We start from the raw sequence: 20,763 nt of genomic DNA, 5'->3' as shown, positions 1-20,763 counted from the left end.
GAGAAATTGTCAAGGGCTTAGGCTTAGGGCACCAGCCATTAACTTTATATAGAAAACATTTCCAATTAGAAGTGCTTTTAAAGGAAAAAGACTTAATTGGTTAATTCTATATTCCTTTTGTGAGGGAAAAGTAAGTATTTAAGTTATCTTTAGTATTTTATTTCTCTAATTTGACCCTCAAGATCTAGTTATCTGATGTATTATGGAGTTTTAAGAATTTAATTTGTGTCAAAGCTTATGTGTCTTGATCTTCACTGAAAGTTCTGCTCTTGGCTTTCTTCTCAAGGCTGAATGGGTCCCTATCCAAAATTTTCTCTATAACCCCATTATTGGCACAACTAAGGGGCTAGGGTTGGGGGAACAATGAAAAATGATACTATCTAGCTCGCAAGAATTGATAATTCTGTTTTCAACAGTTTGCTTAAACCATAACGTTAAATATTCCTTACTGAAACCTATGAGTCATTCATTAAACTAATGACACACTTTATGGATTGGCTCCATAGAACTCCAATATATTAAGGAAGTTATTAAATTATTAAAATTAACCCATTATTAAAAATGAAAAGCCATTAACTCTTCAAAATACTTGTCATAATATTTTCAGAAAAATTATAAATGAAAAACAGTCATACTTTATAATAGAAAAAAATGAAAAGCAACAACAGTAAAAATCAGTAAACTTTTTAACATGATAGTAATTCTTTTGTGTGTCTTCATTGGAGTTTATACTCCTGCCAGTAGAACGACACGACAATGAGCTAATACAATAAAAAAACATTTAGGAGTCCATTATTTATTGTACTGTATTTAAGTTTTACAAAAGGTTGCTTTAATCAATTTATAATTCCTGGATTTGATCAGGCAGCGTAATTTGTGGTGGGCATATGAGTTGCACACAACCCCCTTGGTGAAGGTGCTACTTTGGCATTGTAGATAAATTGCCAGTTTGTATCACAATATCATATATTTTCATAACATAAATCTTAGAGTATGATGAGAAACTCATGGGAGGTGTGTATTAAGTTACACACATGGGAGGGAGAGACTGTGGCAGGGGATGGAATTAGATGGCAGGTGAGAAGAGGACGGGGTGTGTGGTAGGAGTTGATGACCATGAATAGGAATATCAAATAGGTGAGTGAAGTATAACACTGGAAATGAAGGCATGGTACTTTCACTGGAGAGAAAATTTCCCTGTTACAGTTTCCAGTTTCTCAATTTTTTCATCTGAATTCTTCATGTTATGCATGAAATGATGAAGTTAAGAGGTACAGTCGTTCTCTACATGCCAACTGGGATGTGACATCTCAGCTCCAACCAAAATTTAATTTCCAAATTCAGGGATTTTAGTGAAATATGTGGGGTCAGACATTAGAGGTTGGAGTGGCAACTAAACCCATGGTTATACTAATAGCTCTCTAGAGTATATGTTAATTTTAACTCTAGGAAGGATAGAGCCCATTAAATTTTTCAGGCTGCATAGAACTTTCTCAAGGGCACAAGTAAGAGGTTTTCCATGTGTACCATAAACATGCTCTTAATGCTCAGCACCAAAGTCGTGTCCTACCTCAACATTTATTTATTGAAGAGGTGACTAATAGTCTTCAAAATGTGGCAATCCAGTAAACAAGTGAAATCCAACAAATTATCAATAAGAATTCAGAAAAATGAGCAATATTATTTTCAGATACTTATAACACTATTCAGTCGCTTACCTGGATACATAAGCCCCTCCTTTAGATACAAAATGATTTTAGTTCACAAGAATACATTTTTGTCACACAGGGTTCATAATGTTCAAAAACCAACTTTACCTTTCTGGCATGTTTAGCTCCTGATAAGTGACTCTGCAAGACCAAGAGCCCAGAAAATTCCAAGTTACAAATACTGCATCTTGCCACAACCTGCATGAGTAATGAATTAATTAGATACTTATACAATTGGTAGGCTTAACACACCAGTAATTGGTATTTCCTTAATCCTTCTGTACCATTAAGATCAAATGAACTGTTTGACATATCTTTCAACAAGTGAATGTTCAGACATTTACATTGCTTTATTGATGGAAATATCATTATTTCATATGTGATAGATTCCCATTCCTTGATTTTGAATTTATATTGAGACACTAAAAATGCATCCTTTTGTCAGTAATAACATATGATAAATAATTTAAGTACTAAGTAATGAATTTTGAACAGAAATCACTAGAATTTTGTTTATAAGCTTCTGTGCCTAAGTTTCAAACTGAAATAATATTAACTATTCTTATTGGTAATGTACCAGTTAAGATAGGTTATGGATGGATTTCAGCTACACAATGGTACAACGATAACTCCCTTGCCTCTCCTAACAAAACACAACCTGACATTCAACCCTAAAACAAGCCCTTCTTCGTCTCCATTTTCTTCCTTCCTCCATTTATTCCATCCATTATCTCTATCCTATCACTGCCCCTTCCTTGATTGCCTAACCTTCTCCCCTCTACCATAGTGTTCAACATCCTATTGCCAATCAAAATGTTCTACATCCATCTTTTCTTCCTCTTTTTGATTTCTCCTAACAATCCTCTCTCCTCCCCCACCATATCTAGCACCTCCTCCTCTATTTTCCTTTTGGTACATTTCACCTTTTCCATCCTTCTCCACACCCACCTTTCAAAAACGACCTGTCTATGCCTATCATCCTTGCACAATGACCATGTTTCCATGCTGTACATAACTATGCTTCATGTCAAAGTTTTAACGAGTCTTTTCTGAACACCCTTACTCAATATTCCTGTCATCAATTATTTCCTCCTTGAGAAAGCTTCTTTGCATTTTGTGATTCTTCTCCTTACATCTGTACTGCTTTGACCTAGTTTTTGCCCCCCTATTTTTAAGTTTAATTTAGGCTTTCTCTTTCTGGAAAACCATATAACCTTTATTTTATTTACATTTATTCTCATCCCACACCTACTGCACTAAATTTCCAATGTACTATTCACTGTTCGCAATCTCTTGGCCGACTGACAAACTTAAGCTTGATCATCAGAAAACCTAACTGATTTTATGGTTTCCCCACCTACTTTCATTCCTATCTCCAGTTCTTCCCATTCCTCTTTAATCATTTTCTTCATGAATACATTTAACAGCACAGGCAATAATGGACAACCCTGCCTTAATCCTCTTCCTAACACTTCCCATCTGGACTCTCAGTCTCCCACTCGCACCTGATCAGTCTGAGACATGTACAAAGTGCTGCTTAGTCTCATATCCCTCCAGCTTATTCCTATTATCTGCAATATATGCATTTGGTTTTCCCAATTCAGTCTATTAAATGCCTTTTCGAAATCTATGAAACAGGCAAATACATCCTGACTGTATTCCATGTTCCTCTCTATTAGTGACCTCATTACTGAAATGGCATCACAGGTGTCTCTCCCCCTCCTGATCTCAAATTGATCATTCCCTGAGTAATCATTTGCCTTGCACTCCACCCTCATGTTGATGATCCTGATAGCTACTTTAGCTTTGTGCGATACCAAACTCATTGTCCTGTAGTCCTCACATGAAGTAGCCATTATATTTTTTGGAATTGGAACTAACACTGATCTGAAGAAGTCTGGCCAAATTTCCATCTCATAAATGCTTTGAATTAGCCCATAAAAACTCTTCCACCTCACTTTTCTTAACCCTTTAAGTACTTCTGCCGGAATGTTATATTAATTCAGGAATAAAGACCCCCATGGTCTTATTTGATTTCAATTCCTTTAATGCCCTTTCTATCTTGCTATCGTGTAAGCCTTGACTGAAGCTATTCTCATCTGTATCATATCCTCTTACTATGAGTAAGCTTGCTGACCTAATGTCTTTGCCATATATCTTCTATATTCCTTACATCTCTCTTGAAGGTTCCTGATTCAACTAATATTTTTCCTGACTTATCCTTGGTTGTTGTCTCAGATTTTCCCTTTTTACTTCCTCACAGTATTTCAACCTTCCCGTATATCACACCAATTTCAGCCTTCCTATGTAAACTTCCCGTGTCTCTCACTGAATCTCCCACCACACTTCTTTCACTGTTTGTTTCCAACCTCAGTTTATTATTGAACTTTATACATTTATTTACCAAACTGTATACTTACAGTATCTCATTTCCAAATCTCTTGTATCTTTCTAATCATCTCACCTGTAATCTATGGTTTCCTTGTTCTTTACCTATTTACTATTCCTACAGTTTCTTTGTGGGTTTTGATATTCCTTTTTGAAATGTTCCCATTTTCCCTCCTTAGTACCTAGTTCCCTTTCCTCAATCATGATCATCTCTAAAGCCTGATGATACTCATTTTTTGTCATTATTGATTCTACATTCCATATTTCAAACCATCTTCCCTATTTTATCTTTCTGAGTAAGATATTATAATTCATTAGTCACTAAGTTTTGACATGAATCCACCCATGGGGAATAGGGCAAATCAATCATGCTGTTCCTAAATCTGCACCTAATCGTTATGTAGTCTAACTGATACCTTCCTGAATCTTTGGGCATTTTCCGTGCATAAAAATGCCTTTTTTGGTGTCGAAACAATGTATTCATTTTGGTTAACCCTAATCTCCTGCAAAACTCTATTGCTTTCTCCTCACAGTAATTTCTTGTCCCTAAACCATTGTCCCCTAACTAACTACCATCTCTTCCTTTGCCTATTCTTGCATTCCAATCCCCCATCACTATCAGATGTTTCCCTCCAGGAGCACCAGCTATTATATCCTCCAACTGATCATATACCCTATCAACATATTCCTCCCTATGATTGCTTGGTAGCCTGTATACCTCTACAATGACTAAGTTTGTTGGTTCAGCTTTTATTTCTACTAATAATATTCTATCAGTCCCCGGCTTTTTGTTTACTATGCTTCTTCTTATCTCTTTATTCAATATTATTTTCTAACCCTTGCTGACCTTCTTTCGCTCCACTGTTTGTTACTCTATTTTCCTAACTATCATATCTATCCCTCACTCCCTTCCATCTCACCCTACATAGCCCCAAAATATCTGCATTTCATCTCTCCATTTCTCACTTTATACTTTCTAATTTTCCTGTCCTTAAAATCATTCTAACATTCCAAGTCCTCCTTCATATAATTTAACTAATTTTTATCAGTGATTAAACATTGTGCAACTTATTAATCAATTTTCCATCAGAAAAATAGAAATGGTAAAAGTTCAGAACACGCCCTGAGCACAGAAAAATATAAAAGAAAGAAGTGTCCCAATGGCCTTTCCATCAGTAAATAAACAATAGACAAACTAAACTTAGAAATGTATGCATTTTCAATGGATCAATCTAAAAATTCCACAGTTTTGATTCAACTAGCAGGAATGAGCTGTAACATTCTCAATTAGTAAAATGTAAATGAAGTTATATTAAGCATTATTATCTCCCTTGGTCAGTAATTATATACCATCTTCTTAGATGATTTATTTGATGCTCTATGCCTTGTATCATTACTAATGATCGCATCATTGAGGGAATCTGAGAAGGCATCTGTAAGTTCCTGAAGCACTGCCATTCCGTTTCCTCTTTCCAAATGATTTGACACTTCATTATGGCTGGACTCAGACAAAGCATTGAGTGTTGTTTTTGGCGTGGAGGTAGCATTTTCAATTATTTTTGGATAGCCATTCTGGTTCAGTTGACAAGTAGGAGAAACTTCTTCCGCTGAGTCGCTATAATGATCAAATATTATTGAATTATTTAGTCATTTACATAAATTTTCAAGCAAAACTCAAAATTTATGATGAAACCTAGGAAAGAAACTTGTCAGAGATGTCTGCCTATGTCTTACACTGAGATTATCCTGGAAGTAAATGAGCTTGAACTATAATGACTTAACCATTATTCCTTTCTTGATCAATATAGGTTGGTTCTTTCAAAAAAATAATAAGAGTAGCCAACTAAATTAGTTGCATGCATTAAATATTTGACTAATTTACTAATCATTGATATTTATCCAAATCTGAGTTCTTAAACGTTTGATTCAAGTTGATGTAAAAAATTCTGAATTAAAATTTTATTAGTTCACTGTTTCAGGATTGCAAATATAAGCTCAGGATTTAAAACTTAAATGAATGACGTTTCAAATGAGTGAGTACTTATGCGTTTTAAGGACTTGTCAAAAAAGACTTATTCTCAAGTTAAAGGCTAAATAACTTAGGAATAATCTTTTATCTGATATGTGCATTTAATTTATCAGGAAAATATATTCCAAAACTAATGACTTGTTACTTTCTGATTATTTAATATACCTCAGAGGATTGTCATATTTAAAATGAAAAATAAAACATGATAAAAATTTCAAAGGGAAATAAATGTCTTATTAAGTTGATAAATGGCTTTAAATTGTTATAAATATTGTTTATAAATATATGGCCAACATTCGACCAGATAATCTCATGACTTTTCAGTTGATGACCAAGTTCAGTTACAAATGACAGTTACATTGTAGTGTAACTGTCTTGGGTTAGTGTTAATAGCTGCTGATGCAAAATGTTGGTAGCTAAGGAGACACTAACCTGGTGAAAAACCGAGAGGATTTCACTTTGCCATTGCTCAGGAAAAAGGTTAATGAAAATGTTAAAGAATTTCACTTACATAATTCTGGAATTCACCTCTTTCGAGCTCATGTCATTGCTCTTCAAAGAAACAATCCCAGATGAGTTGATTGGAGATGTTGGATGAATGTTTTCACCTTTAGATCCTCAATTTAAAATAAAATTTTCAATTATTGATTAGAAAAATGTTTGTCATCAGTCTTTAGATTATATGGAACCTCCATAATCCGGATCAATTTATCAGTTCATCAAGAACATTATTATTAGCATTGAAAATGAAATAAAACTGAGTTTCCCTGCATTTTAACCTCAGGATAAACAATCCTCTTCTAATATGTCCTGGCAGTTAATATAGCTTCTCAAATATTAGGGGCAATTTATTGATGCAATAAGGTATGTTTTGATGGCTTGAATGACTAACATTAAGCACTAAGCCTTGCCATGCAATATACATGATTGATAGTTTATTCTGGGATCCTAAATTAGGTGTATTATATTTGGATTAATGGTTACTGCTGGTCTCCCTGCATTTGAGTAAACTATTTTTTAGCTGTATATACTTTCTATTTCCCTTCTTTTGGTCCAAAATACTTCTTTTCCTGCCTCTACCTGAACATTCTCCTTTCCACTGATCTTTTCATTGGCTCTTAATATTTTGCACCTCTTTTTCCTGCCTTCTTATTATTCTCCCAACAATTTTCTCCTTTTCCCTATATCTTCCTTGTTTATCGTCCTTCAGCCCATTTTAATCCTCAAAGTTTCCCTATGAAGTAAGCCTTGGGTTCAAATGCCACATGGTGAGGGAAAAAGAATGATAGAGGGTTTAATGGCCATTCCTCTTTTTTTTGCATTGGCAATACCTAACAATGCAATTCCATTTTCTACCAGAAAGTAAACATTTGATATAATATCACTAAGGTGTCACAAGAGAGCGAATCTTCAAATTCTTTCAACTATGCTATTTATAATAAAATAAATGGGCTTTATGCTCCTGGGCTTCACATTTGTTATTATTTCTGGCAAGAGATATGGTGAAACTTGAAAGTATGCAGCCTTTGCAATTTACATACAAAGAAGCCTTGACAACAGTCTCAAGAACTATGTATTAGGCCGTATTTACATTTTGATTCAGCGATGTTATCTTCAAATACAAAATGGGCTACTTATAACTCAGGAGTAAATCCATTCACATCCTCTGGTAATCCCAATGAAGCATTAAACTTTCTTTCCTCTAATGAATAGTCCCCAGCCATTGCAGTCGACATGCTATATTTAAAATATTATTTCAATTTCAAACAAAGGCTGCCCTATGTTGAAGCTTCCTGGGTTCATGATTAGCGTTTCACGAACAGATCTCATTTAATGGACATATTGTCACTATGAATTGTATTTCTCTGCATTAAAATAGTAATGCTGCATAACTTTTAATAACATTCTACCAACATTAAGCTTAAAAGAATCAACTTAAATATATTGCCTACATGTTTAATGTGTACTAGAACTTCCTCATAAACTGGAAGACTAGCTTGATTACACTTCATGAATGGCATATGAAAACAAAAATCAGCTGTTGCTCCTTAAAGTAATGGTAATATGTTCTTGAAGAATGCTATTATAGTTGTAATCTTTAAATTGTTAATTTCCATCATTGTAATTCCACCAAATATTAATTGGTACGACAAATGAAGTACATTCGCCTGGTCATGGGAAATAGTTATGGATTCATTATATTGAAGTCAAAGTGAAGGGAGACTATAAAGTAGATTACTTTTACTCGAAAACATGTTATGTATGGAGGCATGCTAATATATGAAAGAAGTTTCCTTAAATGGAGTGTTCACTGAAGTAACCGAAAATCAGGCTTTTCATTGATTACCATATTACACTGAAGAGGAATGGTATGAAGGGTATTAACTGAATTAGGCATGTAATTCTTGTTAACTGGTCAAAGTTCATTACAATGTGCAAATTCATATTAATTGTTTGAAAGCAGGGTGCTTACTTAATCCAAATTGTCGAAATAAGTTGTGTACCTAAGTCCTTCCCGACAAACTGGACTCCAATTTTACTCCTTGTGAAAAATAATAAACTTCTCTAGTTATTGTAGCATTAATCAAATAACAATATCAGATCTGTTGTTTAAAATAGAAGTGAGTAAGAGCAACAATAATTTAGGTGCCTAATTTAAATCTTCCTGGGCTATCCATGTATATTACAAATAAATTTGGTAGCCAACCAAGGGTTTATTAGGCCAAAACAGCCATGTATTAACTTTCTCGGTGATTTTCCACAATATACAAAATATTCAAATTGAAATCACAATTTTTTCACGTGAAAATGAATCAAATGGGGATAATTTAATAGTTATGGGACATCCAATCAAGCATTTAATACCAAATGAAATAAAATGTGTTATCAGTAGCATATTTTCGTATAATGATACACAAAAATGGTAAGTTATGAATTGAGCTACGACAACTAGTTTCTCTGGCATACACTTGGGCAGATAAAAAGTTTTCTTACCAAATGGTATATCTTTGCTGACAAATTTTAGCCGAGACAAATGTTTCCTTCCATTGCAGTGATCCCTTGTTTGGGTACAGGAATTCAAAATTACATCACATACAGTACAATGGTGTAATTTGCGATTGATAATTTCGGCACTTGCTGGCATAATGGCATATGTATCACTACCAATGTTTAACCTAGTCCATGTAGATAAAAATAGTATGTAATTAAACCAATACCGTAGAGCCATCCGATGGATTGCGATTTGTATATGTACCTCTCTAGAGAGTTTTTCATTGATTCTAAATCTTCCTTGCTAACTGGAAAATCTCTCAATTTCCAGTTAGATTCCATATTACATTCGATGGAGTATTCACTAAAAATGTGTAAGAGTTTTTCACTATTATTTATTGCTATAATGTAAACAGTCACCTATGGTTACCTCAGATGTCAAAGAAAGAGTGAAAACGGTCCTTTATGGAAAAACTAATTCTCATTTTCACAAATTTTTAAACTCTGCTTAGTATATGATTGGTTTCTCTGTCGCTAATAATCCTTCTCCATTAAGCCGACGTAGATTATATTAAAAAAATTAAGATGTTATTATTACCGACAACAAGTATCTTCAATATATCCCCCTCCACGTTTTTTTTCAGACTTCAGAAAATGGAATTATGAACTTTTATGTTTGTAAAACATTTAAAAATGTAAAGTTCAGTGCTCGTATGCAAGTAGTATTTCGTAACTTCTAAAGATGGCAATACTAACGTTACTAACCAACGAATACGAAATAATACCGTCTACCTGTTTTTACTTATCAAAAATCACTATAAACTCTCTTCTTCAAATTAATTATTCGTAATTGTAATGTATCTACAACTTTAAAATTTGATAATGATTACAATTTTCCACATCCAAAGCCCTTGGGTAAATGCATGTAAATGGTAATTTGATTTTTGGTCGGGAGAAGGACCTTACATCGTAACTAGCGCTCCCTATGACGTCATCTACCAACTATTATGAGTGTCCGCAGTGAACGGCTGTCATCGCTGTCTTCAACTGTCTTGCCATAGGTCGCACTTCGATCGGTATCGATATCATCCTGTTTTCCATTTGTTTTCATTTCTGAACATTTAATTTGCCACTTCAGGTAACAGTAATTTTAATTCTCATGTAAAATTGTTTTTATGTTAAATCGGCATTAAGTGATGAGCTTTTCTTGAGTGATATATCAACATGGAAAGACTAAAATTGGAAATTGAAAGGAAAAGAAAACTTCTTGAAGAAACATTAGTATGTATATTCTCCATGGTTTTCACAATTTTAAGTGTGAATAATGCTATTACCATTATATTTAATAATATTTATTACTTAGGGGGCCGGTAAAAAATGTTTCAGAAGAGAAGAATTAGAAAAGAGACGCGAAGAAGAGTACATGAAAAAATATGGCCCTAAAGAGGATGAAAATTTGTCAAAGGCGAATAAGATATCCCTTGGTGAGCATATATATTCAGGTGACTCAGCAGGTGTAATGAAACATATGGTTTAATCTTTGGTAATAATTCATTCATGTTTAGATGGAGTTGAAGTAGCGGATAACTCAGGGCCAACACTACCCAGACGTGAGGTCATACGTCGGTTCAGGGAGAGAGGGGAGCCTATTACATTATTTGGTGAAACCGAATTAGATTCATTTCGTCGGTTAAGAAAACTGGAAGTTTTGGAGCCAGAGGTCAATCGTGTAAGCTCATTCAAATATTATCTAGTCCCACTTTAAATGTCCTAGTTTATGTGATTATCAATCTATATTCGAGGCCGTCCTCAGGAGTAATAAAGTTTGCTACCTACTAAAATAATTTGATTATATTCATTAAGTCTGTGCACACATGAATGTTTCATAAGGTAACTGTTTTTTGTTTATAGTGATATATTTGTATTGATATCGGCATTCTTTGTGGGCGCAGAGGTGTTAAATGAAACTCCTCTAGGGGTCGGTGTTATGCCTCCTTGATACATTTGTCGGATTGGTCACCAGATAAGCTAACGGACGGATAAATTTATGAGACCATTCACCTGCTGTTGAAACCCATAATCGTTCGTGATATCAAATTTTTAACTGCCGTGAGCTTATAATTGAATTAGTTTTTGTTTACATCTCCTGGCAATTCATAATTGTTTCAGCACTCTAAAAGCCAAATGATGGCAATTTGATCAAATTAATAAAATTTTTCCTAAGAAAGTACTATCCTCGTAGAATAGTAAAAAAGCATTCAGTGGTAAGTGTTGGAACGATAATGTCTTCACAGTTTTGAAGTAGTTACTTCTCTACTTAAAAGGAGTGATATTTTGCTCTCCCTACTGTGAATCACTCAATCTGCATAATTCACTTAGTTGAGATTACAGTGCAAGTGTGAGCATGTATATTTTACGTATAACTAATGCCTTGGGGATCGAGATGGTGCGGGGGCTAACGTACTGGCTTCCCACCCAGAGGGCCCGGGTTCTAATCCCGGCGGTGTTGAATATTTTTCAGAGGTATCTCGATCCCCACTTGAGGTGCTTTGTGGAGGGCAATTTGAGTGAGTATGCCGTCCGTCGGATGGGACGTTAAGCTGCGGACCCCTTGGCGCCTTTCGTAAAAAGTAGGCTAATGCCGACGCCGGGTTTCTCTCCACCCTTCATCCTTTCCTGTCCATCCCCTATGGCGCAAATGACCTCAGCTGTCGGTCGCCTCCCCTCAAAACTACTACTACCAATGCCTTCATGAACCCGTTTGACAATGATAGGACATGAACTTTTGTTAAGATGAAACCAAACTTAACCACCTTACATTCATTTCAAATGTGGGTATCAAAATCTTTTAAAGAATTATGAGTGCATGCCATTTGGTGAATTTTATCAGTTCCATTATTATTTTATCATTTCATGTACGTATCTTTACCGCTGCTCTCAGAAATAGTGGATGCTATTTGAAACCTATTATATTTAAATGAAGTTTTGTGTTGTAAGGTATTTAAGGTATAATTAAAGAACAGCCCAACAAGTGACTTGCAAAAACTGGTTACAAATTATTTTTACATCATTGTATGAATTAACTAGTTACCACTAAACCTATTAAATTTGCTCTTTGGTAACTTTGAAGTATTCCATTGATGGAATTTATCATCAGAATAACATTTACAGAATGACAGAAGGATATCTTTGCGATTATTATCCTGTTACTTTGATATTACATTGAAAATTGTGCCATATATATAGTAGCGAGCATGCAGTTTTTCAGTTATCCAAATATGATTTTCTCTTCAATTCCTGACGCTTGAGCGTTGAAACTGGTTGTACGCTAGTAAAGGACAGTGGAAAGTGACTTTGTATTCTTAATTTTATGATTTTCTCTTCTTTTATTTGAAAAAGATGCCTGTTTGACCATAGTAATGATAGTGCTGATTTTTACATAAATGAAAGGATTGGAGTGAGGGGGGTAAAATGTAGCTAAAATAACCCTTTATAATTTGATAATGGCTCATTTGTAGAATGTCTAGAATTGGTGTAGAATTTTTGTGACACTCTTTTGGGACATTTATCGTAATATATTTTTTATTATATTTAAGGATGCATGTATGTATTGTTTGAATTTACTTTAGCATTAATTGCCATTAATTTGAATGTATTCTCTTATAATATATAAATTGGTGGAAGATGCTTATGTTGGAAGGATTTCATTTGTATCATTGCATGGCATTATATGGGGTTCTGTAGTTTTTGTGTGGTGCTCTGTAAAAGGAACCTTTTATGAAATCATATAAACAAAAATATATTTTATTTTTTTAAGCCCAGCACCATAATAGGGAAATAAAATACTAAATGTAAAAAACTCTTACAATACATAGAATTTTAGTGCATGTGTGTGATAGGTTTCTGTGATCATTTTCACCTTTAAATTCATTTGAAGTCACGCTCATATTTCACTGACTGATCTGATTTCTCTGATTTCTAATATGCAGTTTTATGTTGCTGTAAACTAAACAGTCTAATTCTGATGTTTGCTTTTGCTCTTTTATGATGAAGAATGTTTCTTTTCTGTCCATTTTAAAGCACTTGAGCATATTTACTGTAAAATAATAAATAATACTATTGCTAAATGATATTATGAACATGAAATGATATTGATAAATGACATGACATGGTGTTTTGAGGATTAAATTTAAAACATCTGGAAAAAATGTGGTTGGCTCTTACACATTTTGGTGAAGTGGCAGGAATTAATGAGTGGCAACCATTGGTATAGAATTTTCATTTCTTCCACTGAGGTTGTGAGGTATTAACTGCCTTATTTATTCCTGTGCTTGCTCTACTAATGTATTTGGAAAATAAGAATCATTAGATTGTGCATTTTTCTTAAAGGGATTGAGGAATGACTTCCAAGAAGCTCTGGAAAGGGTTGATCAGGCTTATGTTGATGAGATTTTGTACTCGGCAAATATGACGGGTGGATCAGGAAGCAATGGTGTGTCTGGGAGCTGTGCAGCAGGTGGAGCGTCAGGAGTTACCACGCATGATTCTGAAGGCCGTCCAACTAATGATGTCAAAGTGACTGATGATGGCGTTACCTATGACCAAATTCAGGCCTGTGCTGAGCGGTTAGGGGAAGGTGATCGTGATTTGGATATGAATGTGACCTCACAATTTCTCACAGTAAGTATTCTAAAATTTTTTTCTTCACAGTAATTGATTATATTAATTGTGATGTTTTGCGGAAGTGGCAGAAATCCTTCGAGATCGAGGATGGATAGTTTGAGAAATCCAGAGAGCCTTTCATTCTTTACACCTGATAATTGAAATCTGAAGAAAAACATTTTCTAAGGTACCCATTTGTAATCTGCATGTCCAAATGAAACTTTTGATGCTGATAGGAACTTTAAAAATGAATGGAATAAAATGATTAATTAAATTGAAAATAATGACCTGTATTTTTTTAGGATCACAATTGTACCCTAGATATTATCTTCTATTTAAAAAGCATAAATAAAGTCCATAATAATCAAGCCAGATTCCACTGTTGACATATATTGTAACTTATAGTATCATCGGTGGCAGAGCAGATAGGTGTGGGTTCCCTCCATGTCATAGCTCATATGCTTACGGGAGGTTTCTGCCTTATCGCTAATTTAATTTCTTAAATTGAGACCATTTGTTTGGGTATAAAATGCGCTATTGAAGTAGATTATTAGTTTAATGCAAAAGCTTGTACTGCTCATGCTCCTTGATGTTTTGTGCCGAACTTTTTTATGTTTTTAAACCAATCAGGAGATATTGTTCAAGTATCAATTATATTCACAGGATTGATATTAACTCTTAAATCATGTTGTAATGTATTTTTTTCCCACCATTCCCGACCATTTCTCTCACTTTCAATTTTCTATCGATATGAAAAATTGTTCCAGTACATTTTTCCTCATCAAATTCATCAATGTGTAATTGTGAAACAGAATGGCTGATAAAATTTGTTGTCTCAGGCTTTATGGAATTTGCATAACATATTGAAATGTAATGAAATAATTGACTTTGTACAAAGTCAATTATTTCATTATATTTCAATAAGAATGGCTGATGATGCTGTGAAATATTGATCCAATCTAAGAGCCAAAGGGTAGTGAGCAAAGATGGAATGTTCCAGATATTTGATGTTATTATGAGTGAATTTATATATAACATGCATATTACAAAGTATTAGTTTTTTTGTCCCTTAAACAAAACTAAGCAGGTTATACCTATGTGTGTGGACATCAATTTAAAGGAATGTTAGAAATATTGTTGAAAGAAAGGTACTCTAAATTTCAGTAAAGTAGAATTCCTCCACTTTGATAGCTAGAAAAGCCTCTAAATAGAAAAGAAGTAAAAAGGTTTTAGGGATGGCTGTTCGGGTATTTTGCTCAGTTGGCTAGTGGAAACTGACAGAGAATGGATCGAAATTACATAGTATGTGGTTGACAAAAATTTAAATATGTATTGTTTTACTCGTTCATCCATCAACTAAGAAAAAGTTAATTATATAATATTTGTTTAGTGTTCCTAATTAATCACTCTTTGCTAGTGGCATTATACTATGATATTAATTCAACTTTCTTTCAGTTTTTGCTAAAGATGTGGGGCAATCAGTTGAACAGCCGACCTGCGACAGAGAAGATGTCTGTGAAAGGGAAAATGGCATCAGCTACATATACACAAACACAAGTGTACCTGGATCCACTTCTCAGAAAACTCAAATCTCGCACTCTACCAGAAGATATATCGGACTCACTCACTGAGATAATTCGCCACCTTTTGGATCGAAATTATATTATGGTAAGCCAGTAGTAATTAAATGTCTAAGTAAATAAGGATGTCAATAGGACATTTACTTTCCATAACATTTTATAAAGGAATTAGGGTGTTTTTTTGGCTCAAATTTCTATGGATTGGATTTGACCGATTGCTGTCAAATATTCCATGGTAATATGAATTTCACTGGTAGCATAATGGCCAGCAGAAATATATTACTCCTTACTCCTCAATAGTATTATCAAAAGATTATGACCTTGTGACCTGACTGTAGTGGAATTGTTTCTGAGTATGGAGAATTGGTAGAAATTTAGCCCCTAACTGCTAATAAAAAGTTCTACGACATCAAAATTTGCCTTCTACTAATTTTATGAAGGTTCACATAAATTTATAGGGCATAGCAGATACAGCTCTTAATCAACAAATGATTGATTTTGTGAATATCAATATGACTTCAATGTTTGAATAAATCATTGAAATAAATGCAGTCAGTTTTTGTATTAGTCAGATAGTTCAAGTTTAATTTGGCATGCAGCAAAAGTAATTGAAAGAATCATCAATAGAAGATATAAAATAATGCAATTAGCTATCTTGGTAAAGGTGTCTTTATGTGGTTTATGGATTTTGAGAAGGTTTGACTGATGGATTGCAATGGATGTTCCAAAATAGAGGAATGGATTGGGGGCTACTAATTTGAACCTATGCTTAAATTCGATTGTATAGGTTAGGGTAGCAGAAGAAGAATCATCACAAGCTGCTCCTTCTAGGGTGCATTTAACAAATATCTCATGCATTTTCTGATTTATAAATAATGTGGAAGAGTTCCTAGAGTCTTCAGAACCCTGAAACAGCAGTTCGTTCTCTGACTTTTCCTATATTTTACTTTGTAAAGTCCTGAGACCAATAAATATTATGATTAATCTAGATGGGCAGAGAGGGGAGTGAGACTGGGGTGAGAGTTATCACTGGCATATTTTGGCTTTTATACTGAGGATAAGTCATGGGTGGGATGGAAGGGGTTTGAGCTGGGAATAAAATCAGTAGGTGAGATAATAGTTAAGATTGGAGATGATCAAGCAATATTGTCTCCAACTGTCATGAGATTGGAGTTATTAGTGAGAATTTTATGGAAACAAAATGGGAGATGTGTAATGAAGATTAAGCTCAATAAAAAATAAATGAGATTATCGAGGTGTAGAAAAGCTAAATCCAAATGAAGCCCAGTTCAAATGTGGCATTTTTCAGTTATACTTCTCCATGAGATCTCTTGCTTGCTTCTTACTACTGGCTGTTGAGCTTGCCTCATTTATGGTTGCCATTCCATACGGAGCTATGGTAGTCAACTCATAGAGTAGAGATGGTTTAATATTCTGTCATGCCAAGGTGATACTCTGTTAAAACATAGTAGAATGGAAGTCGAGTAGCATGATGAGAATTGATGGGCAGTCAAGAGAGAAGCTTTGGTGTAGGTTCTTTGAAGGAATTATTCAATCACTGCTGCTAATGTGATGGCTTCAGAAATAAAAAGAAAAGGACAGAGAGGGAAAAAAATAATTCTATGAAGTGGCTACTTCATAGAAATTCAGGGGTAGAGCATGTCATATCGTAGTATGCATATAGGTAATTAGGGTATGCAAATACTTAATACAAATAAAGCTTCACCATGCAAATCTCATGGCTGGTTTACTTGAAATTACGTTAAATATTTTTCTTTGGTACTCATTGAATTTCAGCTGTGAAAATCTTTAGTCCTGTAAAAGCAGACACCATTATGCACAAAGAAGTTCTGGAGAAGCTGCTGCTGATCACCCATTATAATAAGGAACAAGTCACTGTTTTGTGGGTGTGGTGAAGAATGGGGAAAATAAGTTGGACAGTGGGGTCAAAATAATGTGGATGTTTTAAGTGTTGGTAAAGATGAGAACTTTCTATGGAAGATTCAAAGAAGGTAGAAAAAAATGGTGGAGGAAATTATTGAAAGAAAGTGAGATGTTAAAGGCTCTGATAAAAGGGAAAATGTTACATGTAGGTTAAGCAGGATAGAAGAAAGAAGTGAATAGTTTGGGCAGTATGAAAGTAGGCAGTAGTTACAAAGAAAAGACTGGGAAATAATGTTGGAAAAACTATATGATATTCTCGTTGAGTTGGGAAAAATCCTCGCATGCTGTCCAAAACCTAGCAAAGGGAATGAAAATATAGTTATTCATATGAACGGTTAAATATGGGACTGTTCACAAATGTTACTGTCAAAGATATTGAGTACAGAGAATGGCAGACAGATCGTGAACTTGATCTGACACCTTAATAATGGGTGGTGGCACAGAAGTTGTGGTCAGTTGTAGAAATTTTCAAGTGCTTTTGATTTTTCACAGAAATTTTCTTTGTTCCATGCAAGGAAAATATTTTTCCAGCTATAAATATGCTTGAAAGATATAAAACTGTTCTTTTCATCCTTTTTTTGGTCAACTCATATTCTTTTAAATTTGTTTCTCCCTTTCTTACCATATTTTCAATGATCACTCTTTCATCCCTGCCTCTACCCTAAATGCTATTAACAATTATAAAAGCTTTCAATTCATTGATACCTGCTGTGACTTTGACAATGATAGCAAATGTCAATACCTTGGTTGGTTAATAACATTTTTGTCAGTGGCCTAAAAAAGTACATATTTTTTTTCTAAATATGATTAGTAAGTTCATAAAATGTGTTGCCTGAGAACTTTAACTTTATGTAAATGTATTTTTCTTGTACTTTGTCCTGGATTGATAAATGTTACATGTTTGGAAAACAAATTTTCTTTTCAGGCCAATGATGCCTATCTTCAGATGGCAATTGGCAATGCTCCATGGCCTATTGGTGTCACTATGGTGGGTATCCATGCTCGAACAGGTCGTGAAAAGATTTTCTCTAAGAATGTTGCCCACGTGATGAATGATGAGACACAACGCAAATATATTCAAGCTCTCAAAAGACTAATGACACGTTGCCAACAGTATTTCCCAACTGATCCTTCTCGATGTGTTGAATATGCTGCGTTTGGACCATCGTGAATGTAGTGCCACCTCTCTGAAGAAAAGGGTAAACCATGGTAATTATGAATGTGGAACTTGATGATCTGACTGGTTAGTTAAAACTGTGTTTATATATCCGGGTTTGTTTGTGAGAACCTATAAAATTGGACATTGATTCTCATCATGTAGAGTGGTGACTTTTTCACTATCAAAAAAGTGTATAAAATTGTGGAAATCATAGTTAAATGATTTGTGGATTTTTTTCATTGAAAATGTTTTTAGCTGTTTGATTATAATGGTAAGCCCTCTGAATGAGCTCATGAATAATTGGATAAATCAGTGATTCAATATTGAATTACTTGGGTTTCTACTCCTTGTCACTGTATATAATGTAAATATATATCATATGGATTTCTTCAGTTTTGTAAAAAGAGTGATTTTATCAAGGGTTACTAAATGGCTTTTGATTGTCTTTATAAACCCCATCCTCTTCATAAAGAATAAAAATGAGTTTCTTTTGGCATAATAATAGTTTAGCTTGTATGTCAATATATAGACGATTTGGACTGTTAAATCTTACTTCAAAGTTGGTAGGCCTTGTTTGGGAATCGACGTTTTCCATAGGTTTTTCTCCGCTCCGGCTCCGCCCTCTCGGTTTTGAATTTTTTCTGCAGTGCCATAAAATTTTTTAAATATCTATGGTTGCCAATGGCGTCTTAGATAATGAGTCTTCCTAATGGTTCTGTTTTGTCTACATGAAAAGGCACTCTATAAGGAAGATAAATCTAACAAGTCCATCTTTATGAGATAAGCGAGTTCTTTGCTTTGACACTTTGTCCTCGGGTTCTGTTTTTCTTTATTGCTTGATATGATCTCCCTATCAAATTTTTCTGGGACCATCCATGCCTTATTCTTTTTGAATTGTCTTAATAGTTGCGGGGGCAAAAATTCTCTCCATCATCTAGTCTCAGTTGTTAAATTTCTTTTTTGAGAAAGAGAAGTAAAAAAGCCTTGTGTATAACACTCGATGGTTTCCTAGGGGGATAAGCTTTTTTTGAGTGAAGATAATATGGAGAATTTAGGTAAAGATTGGATGGAGAAAGTAAAGTGAGCATTGTATCTGATAGAGAAAGTTCAAGTGAGGAAGTTTGGTCAAGAAGCACTTTTTTGAAAAGATTCCACCGACTGGGAAGAAGTCTAGGCCTGAAAGAAGATGGTATGTGTCCTCCGCACGAGGTAAAGAGGTACAGTGTATTGGTGCCCTGATTGCAATGCAGGTTTCAGTAATGCAATTGCAGATGCAATGCAATTTAGAGGATTATTTCGAATTACATCAAAACACTGGACTTTTAGAATGGAGGTTCATAACTTAAAGGCGAATGGAGGAGTGAAAATATGAAATATTATGTAAAATTTTTTTTACTAAATAGAAACAGCAATTTAACATAAGGTTAATTTTTTTTAATTTTAGCAAAAATATATTTAAAAGATATAAATTATTTCCTGTGATGCTTCAGACAGAGAGATCTAGCAAAAATTAAATACCACGAGTGGTGCCCAAGCATTTAAATTCCTATTCAGATCGGGCATACCAGTACATCTTCTAAGGCTTGATATATGGCAGGGCAAGTGGCTTTCATAAATTGGTATCAGGTTGTTGATAGTTTATCGATCTATCAGCTGATACTATGTACCTATCCGTTGAAGCAATCAAAAATGTCTTACTGTTTGAACATGTTTGTCTGTGTACATGTAGTAGGCAGAACTGAAGTTTAGCATGACTCATCTGTGGAATGTGATTCAGTATGTCCTGTCATAGTCCAGATGTATGATGCAAGTGGCCAACTAATGTTGTAAATTTTTGTTGATAAAGGGAATTGGAAATTAATTTTATACGGACCAAGTAATAATGTTAATGACATTCCTGGCTGACATTTGGGTAATATATGAGCAAATTATCTAAATAATTACAAATATGCAATTATCTCATGGCTTACACTGCCAAACTAGAGAGAGGCCTTGCAAATTACAGATTTATCTTTAAATGCGAGGAAATATTTGCTAATAATGAAAAAGTTTTGATATTAATATTTGCTGAGACTATACAGTATTAGTGCATTGATTTGGTTGCATCAAATCTTGTGTTTTCATACACTGTAAACTGCTATGATTAAGTGAAAATGTTTTGTCTTCTCAGTCTATAGCCTTGGAGAATCATGCCTTATGTGATTACTTACCATTGAGGAATGAATGGTTTTTAATGCAATGCGATTCTTAATTAGATATTACCACAATATCCCGTAGAGGTGCACTCTTGAGGTGCCCCTG

General features: G+C 34.3%; 1 protein-coding gene across 1 annotated transcript; it reads left to right on the top strand.

Moving 5' to 3' along the window:
- The first annotated feature begins 10,170 nt into the window (after window positions 1-10,170).
- Window positions 10,171-18,774, top strand: Prp18 (pre-mRNA processing factor 18). Its single transcript, XM_071595019.1, has 6 exons — window positions 10,171-10,398; window positions 10,481-10,601; window positions 10,683-10,846; window positions 13,507-13,797; window positions 15,235-15,447; window positions 18,229-18,774. Exons 1-6 carry the CDS (start codon window positions 10,342-10,344, stop codon window positions 18,472-18,474), a joined length of 1,092 nt encoding a protein of 363 aa, XP_071451120.1. The 5' UTR covers window positions 10,171-10,341; the 3' UTR covers window positions 18,475-18,774.
- The last annotated feature ends 1,989 nt before the right edge of the window (window positions 18,775-20,763 follow it).

The sequence above is a fragment of the Hetaerina americana genome, unplaced genomic scaffold (genome assembly GCF_022747635.1).
Source record: "Hetaerina americana unplaced genomic scaffold, ioHetAmer1.1.p SCAF_7, whole genome shotgun sequence".
Lineage (NCBI taxonomy): Eukaryota > Metazoa > Arthropoda > Insecta > Odonata > Calopterygidae > Hetaerina > Hetaerina americana.
The sequence above is the reverse complement of the archived record's forward strand: the minus strand, read 5'-3'. Positions and strand labels throughout refer to the sequence as shown.